This window comes from Peromyscus eremicus, chromosome 19 (genome assembly GCF_949786415.1).
Source record: "Peromyscus eremicus chromosome 19, PerEre_H2_v1, whole genome shotgun sequence".
NCBI lineage: Eukaryota > Metazoa > Chordata > Mammalia > Rodentia > Cricetidae > Peromyscus > Peromyscus eremicus.
Window position 1 is genome coordinate 50,791,452 of NC_081435.1, and position 18,791 is coordinate 50,810,242.

Below are 18,791 nucleotides of genomic sequence, written 5' to 3' on the forward strand. Positions count from 1 at the left end.
GAGCTCTTCCGGGAAAGCAGGGAGGGAAACTGGTGCCTTGGGTTGCCCTTTGTCAGTTGCATTCAAGAGCTGAAGACAGTCACACCAACATTTTATAACCAATAACCAAGAAGGAGCAGTTGGCAACAACCCACCCTCCCCATCCCCAGAAGCATGCAGAGACAACAAAACCAAGACATAAAATCAGCCCTCTAGAAATCATAAAGCTAAGCAGGCATGCTTCACATGCAACACCCGGGTCTCAGGGAAGCTGGGTTTTCCATTGTTACGATTAAGATACGTGCACATAAAGGGTAGTTGTAAGCCCATATATTGTCATTTCATCCTAGATCATTTTATATTTCAGAAAAAATTTGGAGAACACACCATAAACAGATTGGTATTGTCATGTAACTATAAAGTAAAGATTCAACTCTTTATGGAAATGTCAGGGCACAGGGTCCAAAAAATAACATGTCCTTTTTCCTCAGTGATAGAAATCTGAAATGTATGGGCAATACATGTAAATATAAAACTGGTATTATTTCTGGATAACAAATCCAGGAGGTAGGCATCCCATGTTATGTTAAAATGTTCTTTATGAAATTAGAAGATGAACTGATGCTCAAAAGCATCAAAGCAAGGACTGGTGGATCTTTACTGAACATGTCAGTTTGGAAGTCTAGCCACTTACTCTCAGGTTTAGGACATTAAAAGGCAAATTTGCACAACATAGTTTGTTTCAAAAGAAATCGAACTAATAAATAAGTCTCCAGGTTTAAGAACAGCGTAGGATGACATTTCCTTCAAGAAAAGTGCCATACTACTATCGTTTTATAATAACAAAGAATCCCAAACATAAATTAAAAGGTAATAATTTGTGAGTGTAGCAGGTACACGACTGCAGGACATCCTTTGTTCTGAAGAGAAAGCAAACAGCTGGGAGGGAGAGAGGAGGGCTGGGAAGGACAGGAGGAGCAAACTTTAAGAAGGGCAAGGAAGGGACCATCGATCGTCTGGCACTGTGAGGGGAACTACTAACTCTGTGTTGGTCCCCAGGGATGAAACCCATCAGTGTCTTCTTGTGGAACATTCTGGTCATGCAAGGACAGGAAGCAAGAGGGAGCAACCCACCATGAGTCGTTGAGTCCTTATTCTCAGGCAAAGTTTTCTTAAGATTGCCATTTTGAAAGATAAGAACTTTAAGGTTTCAAACACTTAACTGAAGGCCAGTTTTGCCTTCTGCTATTTCAGAAAAGGGTTCTGATCCTTACTGAGTCAAGAATAGAAGAAGATTTTTGCTGTCCTCTCAAATTATGACATCGCAGCTCTTTCACCCACTTGGTGGCTTGTCTAGGGAGCCAGGCTGTAACTGCATCAGCCAGAAGGAGAAAGTGCTTGGAAGTATACACAAAAAGTCTGAAGGTTCAGTTAATAGTCACTGCATGAGTATATGCCTCTGACTTTACCTTAAAGTTTATCTTTATTATTAGGGGAATGAGATTCACTTTTACCAAAAGGTCATCAAGATATATATATATATATATATATATATATATATATATATATATATATATATATATATATATATGTTCTTTTAAACAGAGAGTGTTTCATTGGAGTGGAAATCCTTAGCTCGAATTGACACCATTTTATAATTTGTCCTCTAACTAGACTGGGACCCAGAAGTTCCTTTACACCCTTATCATCATTTAATCATATTTAGCTTTAAGTAACAAAAGGGGTGGAAAAATTGCAATCTTTCACTTCAATAATTTAAAAATTATGAGTTGAGAAACTCACATATATTCATAGAGACGAAACGATAAAGTCCCTTGCAGAAACAGCAACAGTGACTATTAATTACAGTCAGCCTTCTGGAATTTAGAATGAAAGGCAGTTGGAGGGTTGGGCTCTGTGGCTCTAGGTAGACCAGCAATATGGCCTCACCTGGGAGCTTCACAGACACTCTGAATTTCAGGTCCTGTATGACCAGTGGAACCAGAATAAGCATGAAAATGAGACCACAGGACAAAGGCAAGGTACACTGGTCTCTGTCACTATCCCAACTGTTTGCTTGAACTCAAGGACCATCATATATCATAATGACCCAAGAGTTTTAGAGCTCACTCCTGCTTGAGTTTGGAAGGAAAAGCATGCTACAAAATACAAGAAGGATAATTTCTTCTCTGTGGCTTCTAATAATGAAGTGAGTATGGTCTAGGCAGTTGACTGACATCCACTACGTATTAGACGAATGAACTAGTACATTGTTAAATTTTATGGAGAAGCACTGTTGTGCTCTGGGAGTGAGCAGCTGGGAAAGGAGATATGTTGGATGCAGAAATTAGACAACTGGATCCAAATTAGGAAGCTGGAGAGTAACAAGAAGCTGAAAAAGGGGGCAGAACCAGAGGAGTCTTTTACAGATTTATTTGGAATTTCTTACCAGCTTTCTGAGAAAAAATTATTATATATGTTTTACTCATTATAAACTGATGCATGCAACCAGATGTCACCCGTTTAAAATGAGATGTAACTCACAGAAAACTATGAGAGAAAGTACACATATATCTGCATTTTCTCTTTCTATTTTTTATATTCTTTGGTGTCTACTTTTAAAAGTAGTAAAATGATAAGAAGTCTGGTTCCTAAGAACTCTTTTTTGGAAAACTTAATATTTTACATCCATATGATACTTCTGTTGTATGATTCATAGAATAGAGAAAATGTAGATATAGGGATGTTTTACTAAAATTCTATGGAGCAAAGAGTCACACACTACACATCAGTAAAGCATAAAATACCTTTGCAGCTCTGATTAAATACTGAAGAATAGTTTTGGGAAGTTTAATGACAGACTTTGGCAAGGCTAAAATGGCTGAGGCAAACTTCCCAATAGCTCTCTACAAAGAAGGACAAAGCAAGAATAATTAGTAGAAAAAAAACCCCAAAAGTTAACAATTTAATATATGATGTCGCATGAGCTCATCTCTATAATCAACATTGAGGTTAAAGCATGCCAGTCACTGAAGCTAGAATAAAATGCGCTGGGCTTGTAAGTTAGGAAAAAGAGCACATTTAGTCACAGCACGCAGTTCATAACACAGTAAGGATGCTCCACGTCCTCTTCTTTGTTGTATGATGAGTGGTAGTTAGCATAAAATTCATTAGCTAAAAATAAGAAGTAAGGCTGTTGAGTCATTAGTATGGACAAGTACCCCGTCATGCACACAAACATGTTCCCAAGCACACAGAGGAGCAATGGATGCAGGAAGGCAGCACCCCACCCAAGAAACCCCACAAATCACTTGGTTCTTCAATGCTATCAGGAAGACTGTGGGGTGTTTACCCACCAACCCCGCAGTTCCCCAGAGTTTTCTTGAGTGCGAGCAGCAGGAAATATTAGATAGAAGGAATTAGATTGTGGAGATAAACATAGAAAATACAGAATAGCCTCGAGAGGGTCTGGAACCTTTTCCAACAGGCCCCGACTGTCTCTGCCCCAGGGTATTTATAGAGATGCCAAGGGGTGGAACAAAAGACCACCCCCCAGCACAGCCAAGTGCAGACCATCTCAGACACCTGCACTCAGGCCTGTGGTCCTAATCATCCTCTCTATGCAGACCTGCTGGGTAAAGCCACGAGGAACCTGAAAATGGGCTCCCACAGAAGACCTGAGCTTGTCCATTTTTGAGGGCCTGTCTAAGAAGCAGTGCATGGCCTTATCATGGGCAATCATGAAGTTTTGTGGAAACCTTTCTATATGCTCTGTACTATGACAAATAGGATATAACCGTTCCAGCCTGTGGTCCAGAGGTAAGATAAGCATGTACAAAGAGTTCATGCCCTGGGCTCTGACACGGGCTCATCTTCAGGAAGGATAGATTGCACCCTGCCCCCACTAACACTGTGTTGGCTGGTAGGTCAGAGCTGGGGTTGGGACAGCAGGTCCTTGAACAGAGAAAACTCAGCTGAAAAAGAGCAGAACTGGGATGGATGATTACAGTTATTATTTAAATAGATTCTGGTATCATTAGCAATACAAATGAAGCTGATTTTCAAAATCCAATGCAACATTTCAGCGTTCATTTCCAAGAAGAGCATGTGCTTTATTTACACAATCAATTCTTTCACACAGGGAGCTGTGGGCCCAACGGTCAAGCAATCCGAAGCAATGCTGAGGGAGCTGTCTACTTGCAAGAGAAAATTTTTTTGTTTAGGGCATCAAAAATGCTTTGACGTCAGGGATGAAGCCCTGACCCGCACCCTGTTCACATGATGTGGTAGTTACAATGTTCCTAAGAGGGAGCAGTGCCATAGTTTAACTATAAATAGACAATTTCAGATGTCCATCAGAAGACTCTGAGCACCGTACCACAGGACTACAGAGGAGGTCACTTAGGCCTGCAAGCAAGAGTTGTCAATTAAAAAAAAAACCACAAAACAACCAAAGTGTTTCTAACTAGCAAAGGGCATCACTGTCCACATCCCTCTAGTTACCTGGAATGCTGACTTCCGCGGAGGTTCTTCATCTTCCTTCTTAAGTTCCTCTTCTTCCTCCTCTTCACTATCCGTTTCAAATAAATAATAGTCTCCACTCCTGACCACTAAGCAAAACAAAATACTTGCTTACTTCTTGAAAGAGACATGAGAAACCCGGGGGTGTATTCATGAAATGTCCCCCCTAAAGACACAGATGGTCCTCAAGAGGACCACCGCCAGAGATGTTAGCAGGAGAAAACAGACGAAAAGAATCAATTTTTATCTAGTGCTATATGGTACTGGCATGGCTGGGTCTACAGAGCATGAGGCCTTGTCTGTGCCATTCATGAGATTGGCCATTATGGGGTTGACCTAGCAATTTATCCTGTCTTCACTGTTTTATAAGGCTGAATCCATTTGTTGTGGAGATGCCAAAACACTGGGAAACTCTTGCTTCACAATTCATCAGTTTTGATCACTAAGACAAAGGCCAAAGTGAAGTGGAAGATTTGGCATGGTCTGTCACAGACAAACCCACCGGGGGTGACACAGGATGGAGATCAGGGCCACCAGCCTCCATTTCACTTTATACTATGCAGACCTGGTTTCTCCACACGCGACACACGAGGCAACGTAAGACAAGACATTTGAAAGAGTTAAAGACAAACAAAATAAAATCAACAACAACAACAACGAACAGTGCCACAAGGAGGAAAAGGGTAGGTAACATCAAAACAAAAACAAAACAACAACATCTATTCTGACTGCTTCTACATATAGCTATGGAACTGACTGAGGAACAGCAGCCTTGGTCCATAGGGTTTGGCTCTGTCGTGCTTCTGGTCAACAAGCCGTTCCCTGGGAGCAGAAGGAAACCCAAGGAGAACTATAATGACCATCAGGAACCAAGCACAAACAGTATGGCCTGCTTCTGCCTCATCTAATACTTGCCCTGCAAGAACATACTGTCTGTGTCAGGAATAGGAACAGAGGAATCAGAGATGTCTAGAGACTTAGAGACATTTAGGAAATTGAATCTTCGTGTGTTTGAAAACTTTTAAATTTAATAGAGAAAAAGAGACTCACTTCTGATGCTACAAGAACTGTACCATCATTGTGGGAAACCATACTCATGTTTTCTAATTGTATTTGAACTGCAGAGGCATCTCAGGGGTGGTGAGATAATGTGATGTCTTAAGTTATGATTTGGACTTACACCCCACAGGGTAATAGGAAACCTTGGCTTGCTTAAAACCAGTTGCATGAATGTCACTAACTAGGTCAAAACTTGAACAATTTTGTCTACAGTATCAGATGACTCTGAGCCTTCATTCGAGATGATGCGGAGTGAACAAATTGGGCCTTATATCCTTGAACAGAAGCACTATGATTTGTTACTCATGTTTTGAAGAAAAAAAACCAGGCCCAGAGTATTGGGTCCAGGCCTGAGGGAATCAGTGCAATACAACATAAGGTAATAATAAGCAAGAACAAACCAAAGTTACAGCATTACATTTGACAGTGGGGAAGACCATTAAAGTAATGCCTTCACTTAAGCTGAGAGATTTTGCAGGGAAGTTTTGTGGATTCTACATCACATGGTCATTTGGGATAAACACAGGGCATTATAAGATGGAGCATTTTACCCTCATTATAGGCACTAAGATTAACGATAGCTGAAGTTGTATTCAATCATACCTTCTATCACTTTTATTCATATGGTTGAGCCCAATTAATTTTTTTCATCTTAAGCATTGATTTTATCATTAATAATATCACCAGTTTATTATGTGAACAAGTGCAACTGGTACATTTGAAAACTGAAAAAATTTTTTCAAGTCTTTTAGTTCATAAAACATTGTTGAAGCAAAGCTAGAAAGATTGCTTGCTTTAGTGCATGCTGCTAATGATAATTTAAATCGTTCTTCCACGTACATTAGTGCAGATGGAGATGCTGCCTTCAGACTGTGTCCAGACACAAATCACAGACGCTGGTGTCACTGATAAATTACTCAGTTTGAAACTAACTTTTAGAATCTCACCACTCGTGTCCACAGACACATGGCTCTTCAGCTATTTATCAACAAAGCAAGGTTAGGTCCTGACTACGGTCACATGGAACTGATACAGAGACACACTACTGTGGGAAGGAAGGTATCATTGAATAGCAATAATGCAGTCCTGTGTGCATGCATAGGTTTGGAACTAGCAAATCTGTCACCACAGCTTACATTGACATCTTTGCTGCTGATCAATGGTATCAACAATGATCATCATCAATAGACACCGAAACTGCACTCAAACTCAGCATCTCAGAAACTATTTGAAAACCCAGCCCAGTCATTTAACAGATCAGAACAAGGGCTCCTAATAACATTCTTCCAGATCTAAAGATAAGTTCTGGAGCATCAAAGAATAAAAACAGTCAAGGACACACTCTTTCCCTTTTGTTCCTTTCAAACTTGGAAAAGGAAATACATTATACAGTAGAAACTTAGTACCACAGTCAGAACATGAGTCCAAGCCATGTGTTACAGACAGCCCTGCATTATTGCACTGTAACATGTTGTAACAAGGCACATGGAGTTGAATACCAGAAGAATCTGATATAATGAGGGTGAAATGAATCAGAAAAATCTAAGGCCATTAACCATCAGAGGGAATTAAGTTATTATCAACGTGTATAGTGATTATCAACGACCATATCCAGTTCTTTTGAAATGATTTAGATGCCAAAAGGGAGAAACAACCACAGTGACTGTAGTGGGAATTTACTCTGCTGAAGGACATTCAATATGATGTGATTTCTGAAATGGATAGGTCACTCTAAACCAGCAAAGGCCCTTTAAAAACAGAAAAGTAGGCATAGTTTACTTGTGACTTGATAGAATAGGCATTCAGTGCTATCCACTAATGTGCCAGTGAACCACAGAAGAGTCACACTGGATTTCAACTTGAACCTTTGTCTTTGAACTTGAGCAGAAAAGAAAATGAAATTCTTTGTAACTCCTTCTCTTATTTTTAACTACACTGTTGAAATTTAATATTAAGGATGAAATCTAATTAAATTAAAAGATATTAAGCAAATTTCAAACTTTATGCCATTTAGAAAATGACTTCTGGAGAGAGAGAGGCCAATTGCAGGTCACTGTGACACTCCTAATTCTGGCTGGAAACTGGGATTTCCTTAGTTTTCTAAAGGTTTCTGACTAGCAGGGTTGTTCTCAGCCATGCGTGATTTTCTTTGATCAGACGAGTTGTAGTTCTGGATGTACAGTGTGAGACAAAAAAGGTTGAAGATACTACACGTTATTTAAAAAATAATAATCATTCACTCTTCTACCACATTTAAGGACTAGATTACAGTGGGTCATTCTATTATAAAGCCATTGGCCAATATCGACCTTTAAAAAAAAAACAAAACAAAACTAAGCATAACAAATATAGCCAGTGGTATCTGTAACTACACATCCACTTTTATCATTAGGAGGGAAATGCATTGTAGTTTATGTGTCTAGTAGACTCTGTTTTCCTGGTTGTTTTTTGCTGTTAGTTGGCCACATCTGAGGCTGTTCTGCATTCCGGGCCTGGGTGTTTGGAGTATTGATTGTTGCAGAGACATTTTGAGGTGGGGAGGGGTTAAAGTACAAAGCAAATGTATTTTAGGTTAACCCTCATCTTTATATTAATAAACACGCTTCTAAAAACTCTTAAATGCAAATGAAATCAAAGCTCTGGGAAGACATGGAGAGAGACTTGTTGATAGCCATGCCAAGTGCCTTACAAAAAGGGTCACCGACACAGGACAGAGCAACCAGCCTTCGGAGTCCTGGGAGGGGACAAATTCATCCTTAAGGGCTTTAAACCACATAGTGGATAGGAGCAGAACTCTGGGCTGCAGATTTAGATAGCGACTCTGTTCTTGGCTTGCTGAGGTAATAATACTCTCTACACCACAACTTTGGCTTTCCTGAGCCAACATGCTAATTTCTCTGTTACATAGGGGCCTAGAGACTCATTAGCACTGCAGTGATCTTACATTCTGACCCCCTATCAAGTCACAAGGGTCAAACCATGCATGGGGCACACAGGTCATGGGGAGCCTGAATTCTGGTCAAGGATATAAGGGTTAGAATCGATGAGATTGGAAGAGGATCAAGAGAACCTACTGGAAGCATGATCAACCCAAGGCCGCCACCACTGCTTTTTTTTGCCCTTGGCTTTCTGTTTGTCTGCTTCTCCTAAAATGAAATATGTCCAGATATTAATTCTCAGGAAGTGAGCACACAAGATTTGAAAACCACGTTTTAAAAACTCAATTGCCAAATCTAGATAAATTGCAAAAAACACATCAGAGGTCAGGAAAAGGAAGTCTACTAACTATAAAAGTATGCATATACCAATAGTCCACTGCAATGGTAAACACGAAATGTTCTTAACAGTATGTTACATGCTCACATAAAAGTACTCAAGTACTAACAGTCCACTGCAATGGTAAACATGCAATGTTCTTAACAGTACGTTACATGCTCTCTTTCTTCCTAGGATCTGAGAGTATATGTAAAGAAATATTTAAAAGGAAGTATTCTTTGTCAAAAATGTATCTTACACTGAAATTTTTTCAGTAAATTAGCATGAAAGAATCATTGCTCATTTTAAAGAACCACTTAGTGGTAAATAAGTCATTTAAATGTACCAAGAGCAAGGAATAGGACTTTTCCATTTGATTAGTTTAGTACATGATTGGAAGATAGTTATTGCTAATGAAGAGATTCTAGGAACTGGAAAGAGACCATGCATTATTTTTCTATTCCCTTAAGTAAGAAAGCATGCAGGCTCCTACAATAAGACTATTAGAGCCATAATTTGATAAATCTATAATGAAATATAATAAGTTGTATGTTTCACAGTAAATTTCATTGGAATGAGTAACAGCTGAAATTTGAACTATGAATATGTACAAGTGACATGCATGCATATTTAATTTTCATATTAAATTTACAGTAACCAAAGGCAGCATATCTAAAAACTTCTCCCCTAAAGGGAGAAATTAAGCAAAAACCATGTCAATTTTTTTTCAGGAACATGTCTGTGAACTAAACCAGGCTGGGTTCATTGTTCGTATCACGTTGAAGAGTAGATGCTTGCAAAATCGTTCATTCACTAAATATGCACTAAGGGAACAAACATATCCATTCACAATGGGAGAGTGAGCACTGTGAGACTCCTAACAGGATGAAAATGAATGGTGTTTTACAGCTCTACCAATAGCATGCTCTTAACAGACAGCAAAGCACTCAAATGGAGGAAAACGCGACATACTTTCGTCATCTTCTTCTGAGAGTTTCTGGATGTCCTGACCTTCCCCTGACTCCTGGGTCAAGCTCAGCATCCTCTCCTTACCCTTTTTGTACTTTTGCTGCCGGGCTTTGATGCGGTCCATCCTAGAAACATGGCAGCGTTAGTGATAATAAGAGCGCATGCACAGTTATGCCGTGGTCAGCACTGTGGACTCAAGTTGTTACCCAAATATCTGAATCCATGAGCAGAGTGGTCAGCTTACTTTCAAGTACTTAAGGATTATGAGACCATTGCTTATTAGCAAAAAACATCATACACGCACACAAGCACGCACGCACGCACGCACGCACGCAAGCACGAGTCCATAGTGTTCTGTGGTTCATAGATACTGAAGTTAGTAATACGATCAATAGTCATTATGCTAAGGTTTAGCATGAAGTCCTTGATATCTGTTCTTATTTTGTATCATAGCTAGTCTGATCATAGCATATTATAACCAAAGGCTTTACATCATTTTTTGTATTTTGTTTATTTTATGTGAATGAGTGTTTTTGTCTCCATGCATGCATGTATGTGCACCATGTACATGCCTGGTGGCTGCAGAGGCCAGAAAAAGGTATTGGATTCCTTGGAGCTGGAGTATAGATGGGTGCTGGGAATCTATCCTAGGTCCTCTGGAAGATCAGCCAGTACTCTTAACTATTTAGCCATCTCTCCTGAACCAGCTTTGCGTTCTTAACCAAATAGGAAGTGCCAGGTCTCACTTACGGGAAGTGAGAGCCCATTCCAATTGTGGCCCTGCATTTGTTCTTCCCTGTGTCTGAGCTAGGAAGAATAACAACTGTTGCAACACACCATGTGCACTGCAATTTGCATGTACACCTTAGGTCTTTGTGCAAATACTTCATGCCATGGAATAATCTAATTCACACATGGAAATACCCTTTAAGGGAAGGAAATTAAGAACTGAGATCATGATGGAATGAAGCTGCTCTTCCAAATTTAGGGGACTTTCCTGGAAGGGTGGGACAGGGCTTCCACTTTCCACAAAGGTGTCTCGGATTTGAATTCTATGGCTATTATATTCTAGCCACTAATACTCAAAATGTAGATGTGTGCCAGTCCTTAGAAGTTCCACTGTTAGAAATTTCATTCCAAGAAAATTCTTTGCAATTGAATTCTCAAATCTCCCGCATCCTATGTGCCTGTCCCTGTCCCATCTGGATGGTGTGGTAGGAAAAGCGTTGAATTAAATTGGGAGGTGCTAGACATGCCAGTGCTGCTTCTAGTGACTATGGACCCTGAATGTCAGAGCCCATCCATCCTCCTGAGCATGTGCTGTACTGTTTTAAAGGATGCTTCTGAAGCTGACTCCATATTTCTTTCTTGGATCCAGAAATGCAGTGAACCTACTCCGAGTACTTGGCTCCGAGACAAGCTTCTTTCACTAGTTTATTAATCCTTCTAAAAGCTTGGGAGGGACAACTCTGTGCCCTAACCGAATGATACCAAATGGAGCTTCAGAGAACTTAAATGTCCAGCTCGGGACTCCGCACAAAACAACTGAATTTGTGGCGGCTCCCTGCTCCTTTTCAAGATGGTGCCCTTCCCACATCCTGGAGCTACCATCCTGTTAAACTGCTTTCATCATCAGTATGCAGTGTTAGTGCCTGACCTGATGGAGTAATCAACACTCAAAATACAGGCATGTACCAGGCCTTAGAAATCCCTCTCATTGTGAAAAAGGATGCACTTCAGGAATCTGAAATTCCCAAGAGTGAAGACTCAGTTGACTATACTGTACAAACTGGGATGAAGGAAGAGATCCAGAGTAAAGAAAGTCCTTACTGTCTCTTTAGCTGATCCATGGACTTTTTCTCTTCCTCAATTCTTGCCTTTACAGCTTTCACAATGGTAGCCTGGAAAAGTTCCGCCCCTCTAAAATAAAATTGGGAACACAGAATAAATCAGTATTCAGGCAGCTATTCACCTTTTCCTGAAAATGATAATTACAGATCAGAGGTCATGGCATCCCTTTTCTGGGGATGACAGAGTTTTCCTGGCTGAAGTCACCCACTCTTTCTGGATGCCCCTCATGAGTGATTAAACAAGGAAGGAATAGCCCCTTGGGAGTAAGTGGGTTGTCTGCCACTCTGGGAGGCCAGTGGAAAGAAAATGGCTTGTTTTTCAAACACTAAGTGACTTCAGCTATGCGTCACACATTTATCAAGTGACTTTCATTTCTAGTAAAGGAGCTAGCTTCAAGCTTCTAGACTCCTAGGGCAGTGGTTCTCAGCCTTCCTGATGCTGCGGTCCTTTAGCACAGTTCCTCACGTTATGGTGGCCCCCGGCCATAAAATTATTTTTGTTACTACTTCTTAAGTATAAATTTATCACTGTTATGAATTGTAATGTAAATATCTAATGTGCAAGATAGTCTTAGGCGACCCCTGTGAAAAAGTTGTTCAAACCCCAAGGGGTCATGACCCACAGGTTGAGAACCACAGTCCTAGAGGGCTATTAGTCATAATGCAAGAAGTTGCTCATCTTCTCACACATATCCTTTCCACTGTCATCATCGTTGTCATCATCGTCATCATCATCATCATCATCATTATTTTGCATGACAGAGAAGAACACAGGCCTCTTGCCAATGGCATGCCTTGTGCTTGGGGTATAAACCGACATTTCCTGTCCAGATTGCCTAGTCCCAAATAACCGAGTCAGAAGCTGAATGTGAATGATAAATGCTCAGCCAATAGCTCAGGCTTGTTACTAGCTAACTCTTACACTTACATTACCCCATATTTCTATCTATGCTTTGCCAAATGACTCATGACTTGTTACCTCATTTTTTTACACATCTCTCTTGTTCAGCAGCTGGCTAGTGTCTCTCTTTACTCCCCAACTCTGCCCTCCCTCTTCCCATCATTCTCAGTTTGGCTTTCCTGGCTAACTTCCTGCCCAGCTATTGGCCTGTCAACTTTTTATTAACCAATAAGAGTAATACATATTCATAGTGTAGAAAAGGATTGTTCTGCAGCATTGAGGTTCCTTCCTTGATTTCTTGCCTTGCCTGAAGCCTGAGGAATTTATGCATTTTTCACATTTCTGTTGCTAAAAGTGTTCCCTCCCTCCCCTTCTCTCCTCTCTCTCTCTCTCTGCATGTGTGTGCTGCATGCATATATTTGTGCAGATGCATTTGCCCATGTGTGTGCATGTGGAGGCCAAAGGTTGATATTGATATTAAGATATTTTCCCCAATCATGCTTCCACATTATTTCTTTAAAGTATTGATTTGAATGTAATTATATGTGGCTTTTATGTATGCCTGTGAATACAGTTGTCTATGGAGAGCCAGAGGTGCCAGATCCCTCTAAATTTATAGGCAGTTGTGAGTCAATTGACATGAGTACTGGGAATTGAACTTGGGTCCTCTGTAAGAGCAGTATAAGCTCTTAATTATTAGGCCCTCATTTCTCTAGACCCTTCACATTTATTTTTTCATTGAGACAGGATCTCTCACTAATGTGAAACCTGTCATTTTGGCTAGATTGGATGGGCAGCAATGGCTGGAGGTCTGCCTGTCTCCAACCTCCAGGGCCAGGGATACAGGTGCACAATGCCACGCTGGCATTTTTAGATGGATGCTGTGGATCTGGACTCAGGTCCTGATGCTTGTGCAGCAAACACTTAACTCACTGGGCATCTCTCCAGCTGCAGGTATTCTGACTGCAAACTGACAAACGCACTACAGCTCTGCCAAGCTGAGAAATGACAAAGGTGCCAGGCTCACCCCATGTTTTCCTCTGTACACCCAGTCACTGCTGCCCAGGCAGGGTCAAATAGAAACCTTCTACAGTAATGTCATTGGGGCTGTTTCCCTACCATTCTTTCATTTCCTAACCCTTCTGCTCATTCTTTAGATTGCTTCTTGGAATGGAAGGCAGCCCAACTCATGCCATGAAATTGCTAACACACCCTTGGCTCTCATGGCCTCCTGATGCTTCCTACATCCTACTCACTATTGTCTGAATATCTGTATCATGTTGAAATCCTTATGCCCAAGTCAAGCATTGGGATGTAGGGCCTTGCAAGATGACTAAGTTATGAATGGGATGAATGCCTTAGATAAGGCCCAGGAAGGCTCTTGTCCTTTCTACACAGTGGAATGGCTACAGGTTCTCAATAGATGCAATCTAATGGCATCTCAACCCTTGTCTTTCAGCTGCCAAAATGGTGAGGGATGCATTTATGGTATGTGCAGTCTCTGCCATACCATGGTTTTGACATGGCAGCCCCCAAAGTCTAAGACAATTCTATCCCACTCTGCCATTCCTGAAAATGATGTCCTGGGCAGTAAATAGTAATTATACTCATAAATTACAGGATTAATATTTAAATTAAACAAAGTTACTGTTCATCTATATAATGAGAGTAGAACATTCTACAAGGCTCCTTGAATTTAAGGTAGGTCCCTACTGTGTCCTTTCTCTATGTGGCTCTAACTTAGGTGACAAAGCCTGGGATCACACTCATATAAATGAACTTCCTGACAGGGAGAAGAGATGAAATCTAGAGAAATTGGTGTCATAGTTACCTATGTGTGCATGTATGAACCTCAAGTTCAAGAAGTTGGTAATTTCCTATGGGAAATTAACCTAATGCTCCCAGATAGTGAGCATGATGGATCCTATGCTATCTGAGCAAGGCTTGCTTCTTCAGACAAATGCATGCATACTTATCCACTGCCCCCTCCACGCAGTGAGATGCCTGTCAGTGGCCAGTACTCATCATAGGATTTTCTAAATCTAAAGAGAAGGACAAAAACTGAAGGAAGGATGGAAAGGAAGGATGGAGTCCAAGGAGAAAAATGTGGCGATGTGAAGTGGTTCAGAGAAGAAAATCAGGTGAGGTGTGGAAGAAACTCAAAGGAAGGAAGAGTAAGGCAGGGTGGAGTAGAGGAAGAGAGAGGTGCTAGGTCCCATGGTCAGCATCTGAGCTTTCTGGGGGAATTACTATATTGCTCTCAGAACGGCTATATTAATGTACAGCCTCACTAATAAGTGTATAAGGGTTCCTTCTTACCACGTCCTCACTTGTACTGAGTTTTTGGTTTTTCAGTTGTGGGCATTCTCATAGGAGTGGAATGATGCCAAACTGTAGTATTCTCCTTTGCACTTTGTTGATGAACTGTGATATGAAGTGCTAGTTGAGATACTTTTAGGACATTGGTGTATGTTCTTTCTTTGCACCCTCCCCTCCCCTTTCTTCGATGTGGAAGGTCAAGTGTGCTCTACCACTCAGTTACATCCCAATCCCCACTTGTATGTTTTCTCTTCTGATACATCTACTCAGACCATTTGCCCATTGTGTAAGTCATGGTCACAGAGTCTCTTGTTAAAACTCTATCTCAGATGCAAAAGGATGGGTGTCAGGGGCTTTGGGGAAATGATTTTTCTAAAAGGGACTTTAAAATTTCTTGTGGGTTCTCTGAGCAGCGTCAGAAAATATTGAGCATTATTACAGGCGAGTTGTTGGTGAAAGCAGTCCGACCCACCTGGATGCCAGGATCTGGGAAGCTTTGATGTCAGCCACGACATGCAGGAAATAATAACTCATGAAGACTCTTCTCTGAAGTAGGAGGAAGGCAAAGCAGATGCTGTCCCAGATGATCCCTGCCTCCCCACTGGGCAGCTTGCAATTGGAGTCATTGTCAGCTGTGGCATCAAAGCAGGAGAAATAATACCTGTTTGCATCACTGTTTTATAAAGTCTACAGAGCCAGGCTTGGGAAATCCCGCAGGCACAAGAGGGGAATTCCAAGGGGCTGACTTATTTATGAGCTGAGCCCTTCCACAAGCAAAACTTGATGCCTCCTGTCTGGTAACAGCATGAAGGGGCCCCAGTGAGCTGCTGAAACTGTGAGGCACAGGGAAACCCTGAATATTCTTTCTTCAAGGACTCCCCAAAAGGACTATGGAGAAACAATGGCTCAATGGTAGATGAAATGCTCTAATATAGAAAAGTCCTATGCAGGGTCAACTGGCTGGACCATGAACACAGGCTAGTCTACTAACAGGGTGTGGCAGCACATTTATACTAAGTAGCAATTTCCAGATAATAGCTCAATCCTCTGCTAAGTACAGCCTGAATTAGAAACCACAGCCAATGAGTGCATTGAATTTAAGTAGCCTTTTGAGTGTCATGGAAGCAAATAGGTGATAAGACTTGTGATTCTGAGCTAGAGGCAGATGGCAGAAATAGCATTTCCCATTGTCTCTGTGGGGAAAATCATCCCAGATAGCCCAGGACTCTTCCCAGTTGGTTTTCTGAACCGGAAGCTGCCCAAACCCCAGCATCTTGAAGAGAGAAGGTCTGGAAGTCTGAGGTACCCTGAGGACTGACCATTCTAAATGGAGCAACTGCGGCCCTGAGAAGGTGGCTGGAATTGTTTTGAATCCCATTGGAAAAAGTGTGTGGAGGCACCTGTACTGCACCACTGTGGCCGGGTGTTGGGAAGCACCTTCTGTGATAAGTAATGCATCAAACAGTATATAGCTTCATAGTCTCCATCTCAGGGTGGCATTGACTCCTACCTTTATCTCATTTTTTTTTGTATGTGTGTTTCCCTTTAAGTTTTAAGTCAGAACAACATAGCTGCTCTTCCTTTTCCACATTTCTTCTCCCAAAGGGTCCTCTCATACTTACGCATTTTATAGCCTTTCACCGTGCAGGCCAGGCTGAACGCTTGGATCAACCAGCAGCTGTTTCTCACTAGTGCACTGATGTATCCACAGGCTCCTATCTGAAAATGAAAGGAGGAAGGCAAACCTCAAGCTCTGAATCCAGAAAAGAGATCTGATGTCTAACAACCCCAACGCGCAAGAATTCACTAGAACCAATGCCAATGATTCCATAAGGGGCCTGTGGTGTCTAAAACACCAGTCTCCACATCTAATGCATATAGGAAGTATTAGCTGCACAGAGAGCAATGGGAGTTCAGGGGGAATTCCTCTCTGTGGGAATAGGAAGGGTCTCCAGTGTGATGCTTCTGCACTTGGAAGGACTGCTCTTTACAAAGAAAACTGGAGTACTGTAGGACATGACCTTTGGGTATGCACTAAGACAAGGGCTTTGATTTGGGTAGAATTATTTTCTCAGAGGTCACATGACTCAAACATATACTGATCCCCAGAAGGTCACTCCAGATATAAGCTGAAGAAGAGTAGAGTTCTTAAGGCCAGTACAGATAATATATGGCCCTCACCCTCACAGGTCCATCCAACATCCTAGGATTTAAACAACCATGGAGAGAGGATATTTGGTGTGGGGGAGGACCTGTATCAAATCTATACACACTTTTCACTGTTATTATCCCCTAAACAGTGTAGTAGGGCAATCATTTGTGTATCAGGTACTTGTAGTATATATTTATAAGTTATCTAGAGAAGATGTAAAACACATAGGAGGATGGGCTCTACACAAACACTGTGCAATACAGGGCAGCTGAGCATCTGAAGGTCTTGGAGTTCACAGAAGTTCTGAAAAAATCCTTAAGAGAAATCAAGAGAAGTCTATGTGCTTTGAAACTTGTCTGATCAATCCTCTGAATGAAGAAGTCTTTTCTGTTGATTGGCATGTCGTCCTTTCATAGTAAGAAATTTCTTATGCTGAGTTCCAACTCTAAGCTAGGAAGTGTAAATAAACAGTAACCACTGCAGGTCAGCACATAAATGCTATTGGGGAAGCTGTGCACATGGCCCAGGATACTCAAAGAGCATCATTCCCCAAACAGCAGTTATTCAGCTTGGGGTCTACAGCCCTGACAAGCAATATTTCAACCTAAGCTCTAATCCCATGCCAGAAATTTTTTTGTCTTCTTTTTGTCTGAGCAGAAACTGACCTCTGCTTAGTCTCTAGAAACTTTCAATCTATTTGTTTGTTTTGGTTTTTTTGCCTCCTGAAAGTTCTTCCTAAGTTTTCTAAGAAAGATAGTAGACAACCATTTTCTGTTCACCCCCTCAACATTGTAACCATTGTTTCCAATGATTGCATTGTTATTTATAATAAAGGCTATTTTCCTTTATTGAAAATGATCATTCAGAACGTTACCTCAAGGGTAACATCTGAGTCCTGCTGATATCTGGATCTTTAAAATGTAAAACTGCTTAGCAAAGATCTAGTCTACAATGTACATTTGTAGAATGAATAAATTGGTGGACAGATGAATGGATGGATGGATGGATGGATGGATGGATGGATGGATGGATGGATGGTTGGATGGATGGATACAGATATGGATGGATAAACTGATTGATCGATGATGGGTGGGTAGATGGATGGATGGACGGACAGATGGATGGGTAAATGTTCTAAGCTGAACAGATGGGTGTGGATGGATGGATACAGGTGTGGATGGCTATACGGGTAAAGAAGACTTTGTAGCCATGCATTTTCCAGGATCAGCCAATTAAGAGTTCTCCCCATGAGATCACCTTCAGAGTGAGCCAGCATGCTGCTGTCCTGTCTCATACCCATGCCACTATTCCCAACATCACACCCCATGAAATTTATGTTAGGAAGCTAAAATGCTAAAATAAAGTCAGTTTATTGTCAATAAGAAAACTAATCCTTCAATAGACTGTGCAAAAAATAAATAATTCAGCTATTTATGGCTATACACACTTTCCTAGACCTCTAAACATATTGACTCACATGAAAAAAATCTGTTAAAAGAAACTACCCAGTAGTTGGACATGTGAATGCCTTGTGAGTTCCTTCATTAGAAGGTAGGAAGAGAAGAAGCAGGGACCATTATAGCACTGTCCCACTAGTGCATGACCAATCACAGCCAGGAGAAGCAAGCACAAGGCTCATTAGCTACAGCCTAGTGGAGAGGCACTAATTCCTTCAGCTTGTTAAAGTTGTTGGTTAAATTCCCTACAGCGCTAAATGACTCAAGTGGTAGCCTAAATAATGGGTGCAATGTTGGCGTTCTCTCTGTGTGGTATGAATTATCTGTAA

The 18,791-nt window shown here is 41.1% G+C and overlaps 1 protein-coding gene across 2 annotated transcripts in view; it reads right to left on the minus strand.

Annotated features, from left to right (window-relative positions):
- The window catches only part of Piezo2 (piezo type mechanosensitive ion channel component 2), a 368,019-nt gene that overhangs the window by 45,564 nt on the left and 303,664 nt on the right, over positions 1 to 18,791 (minus strand). Inside the window, exons 29-35 of one of the 2 annotated variants that reach the window (XM_059246283.1) lie at positions 16,476 to 16,572; positions 15,326 to 15,485; positions 11,614 to 11,703; positions 9,787 to 9,908; positions 8,634 to 8,705; positions 4,483 to 4,589; positions 2,787 to 2,885 (exon numbers count right to left, since the gene is read on the minus strand). In XM_059246283.1, coding sequence (XP_059102266.1) covers positions 2,787 to 2,885; positions 4,483 to 4,589; positions 8,634 to 8,705; positions 9,787 to 9,908; positions 11,614 to 11,703; positions 15,326 to 15,485; positions 16,476 to 16,572 — 747 coding nt within the window. The remainder of the gene's footprint in view (positions 1 to 2,786; positions 2,886 to 4,482; positions 4,590 to 8,633; positions 8,706 to 9,786; positions 9,909 to 11,613; positions 11,704 to 15,325; positions 15,486 to 16,475; positions 16,573 to 18,791) is intronic. The other variant, XM_059246284.1, reaches the window with a different exon arrangement.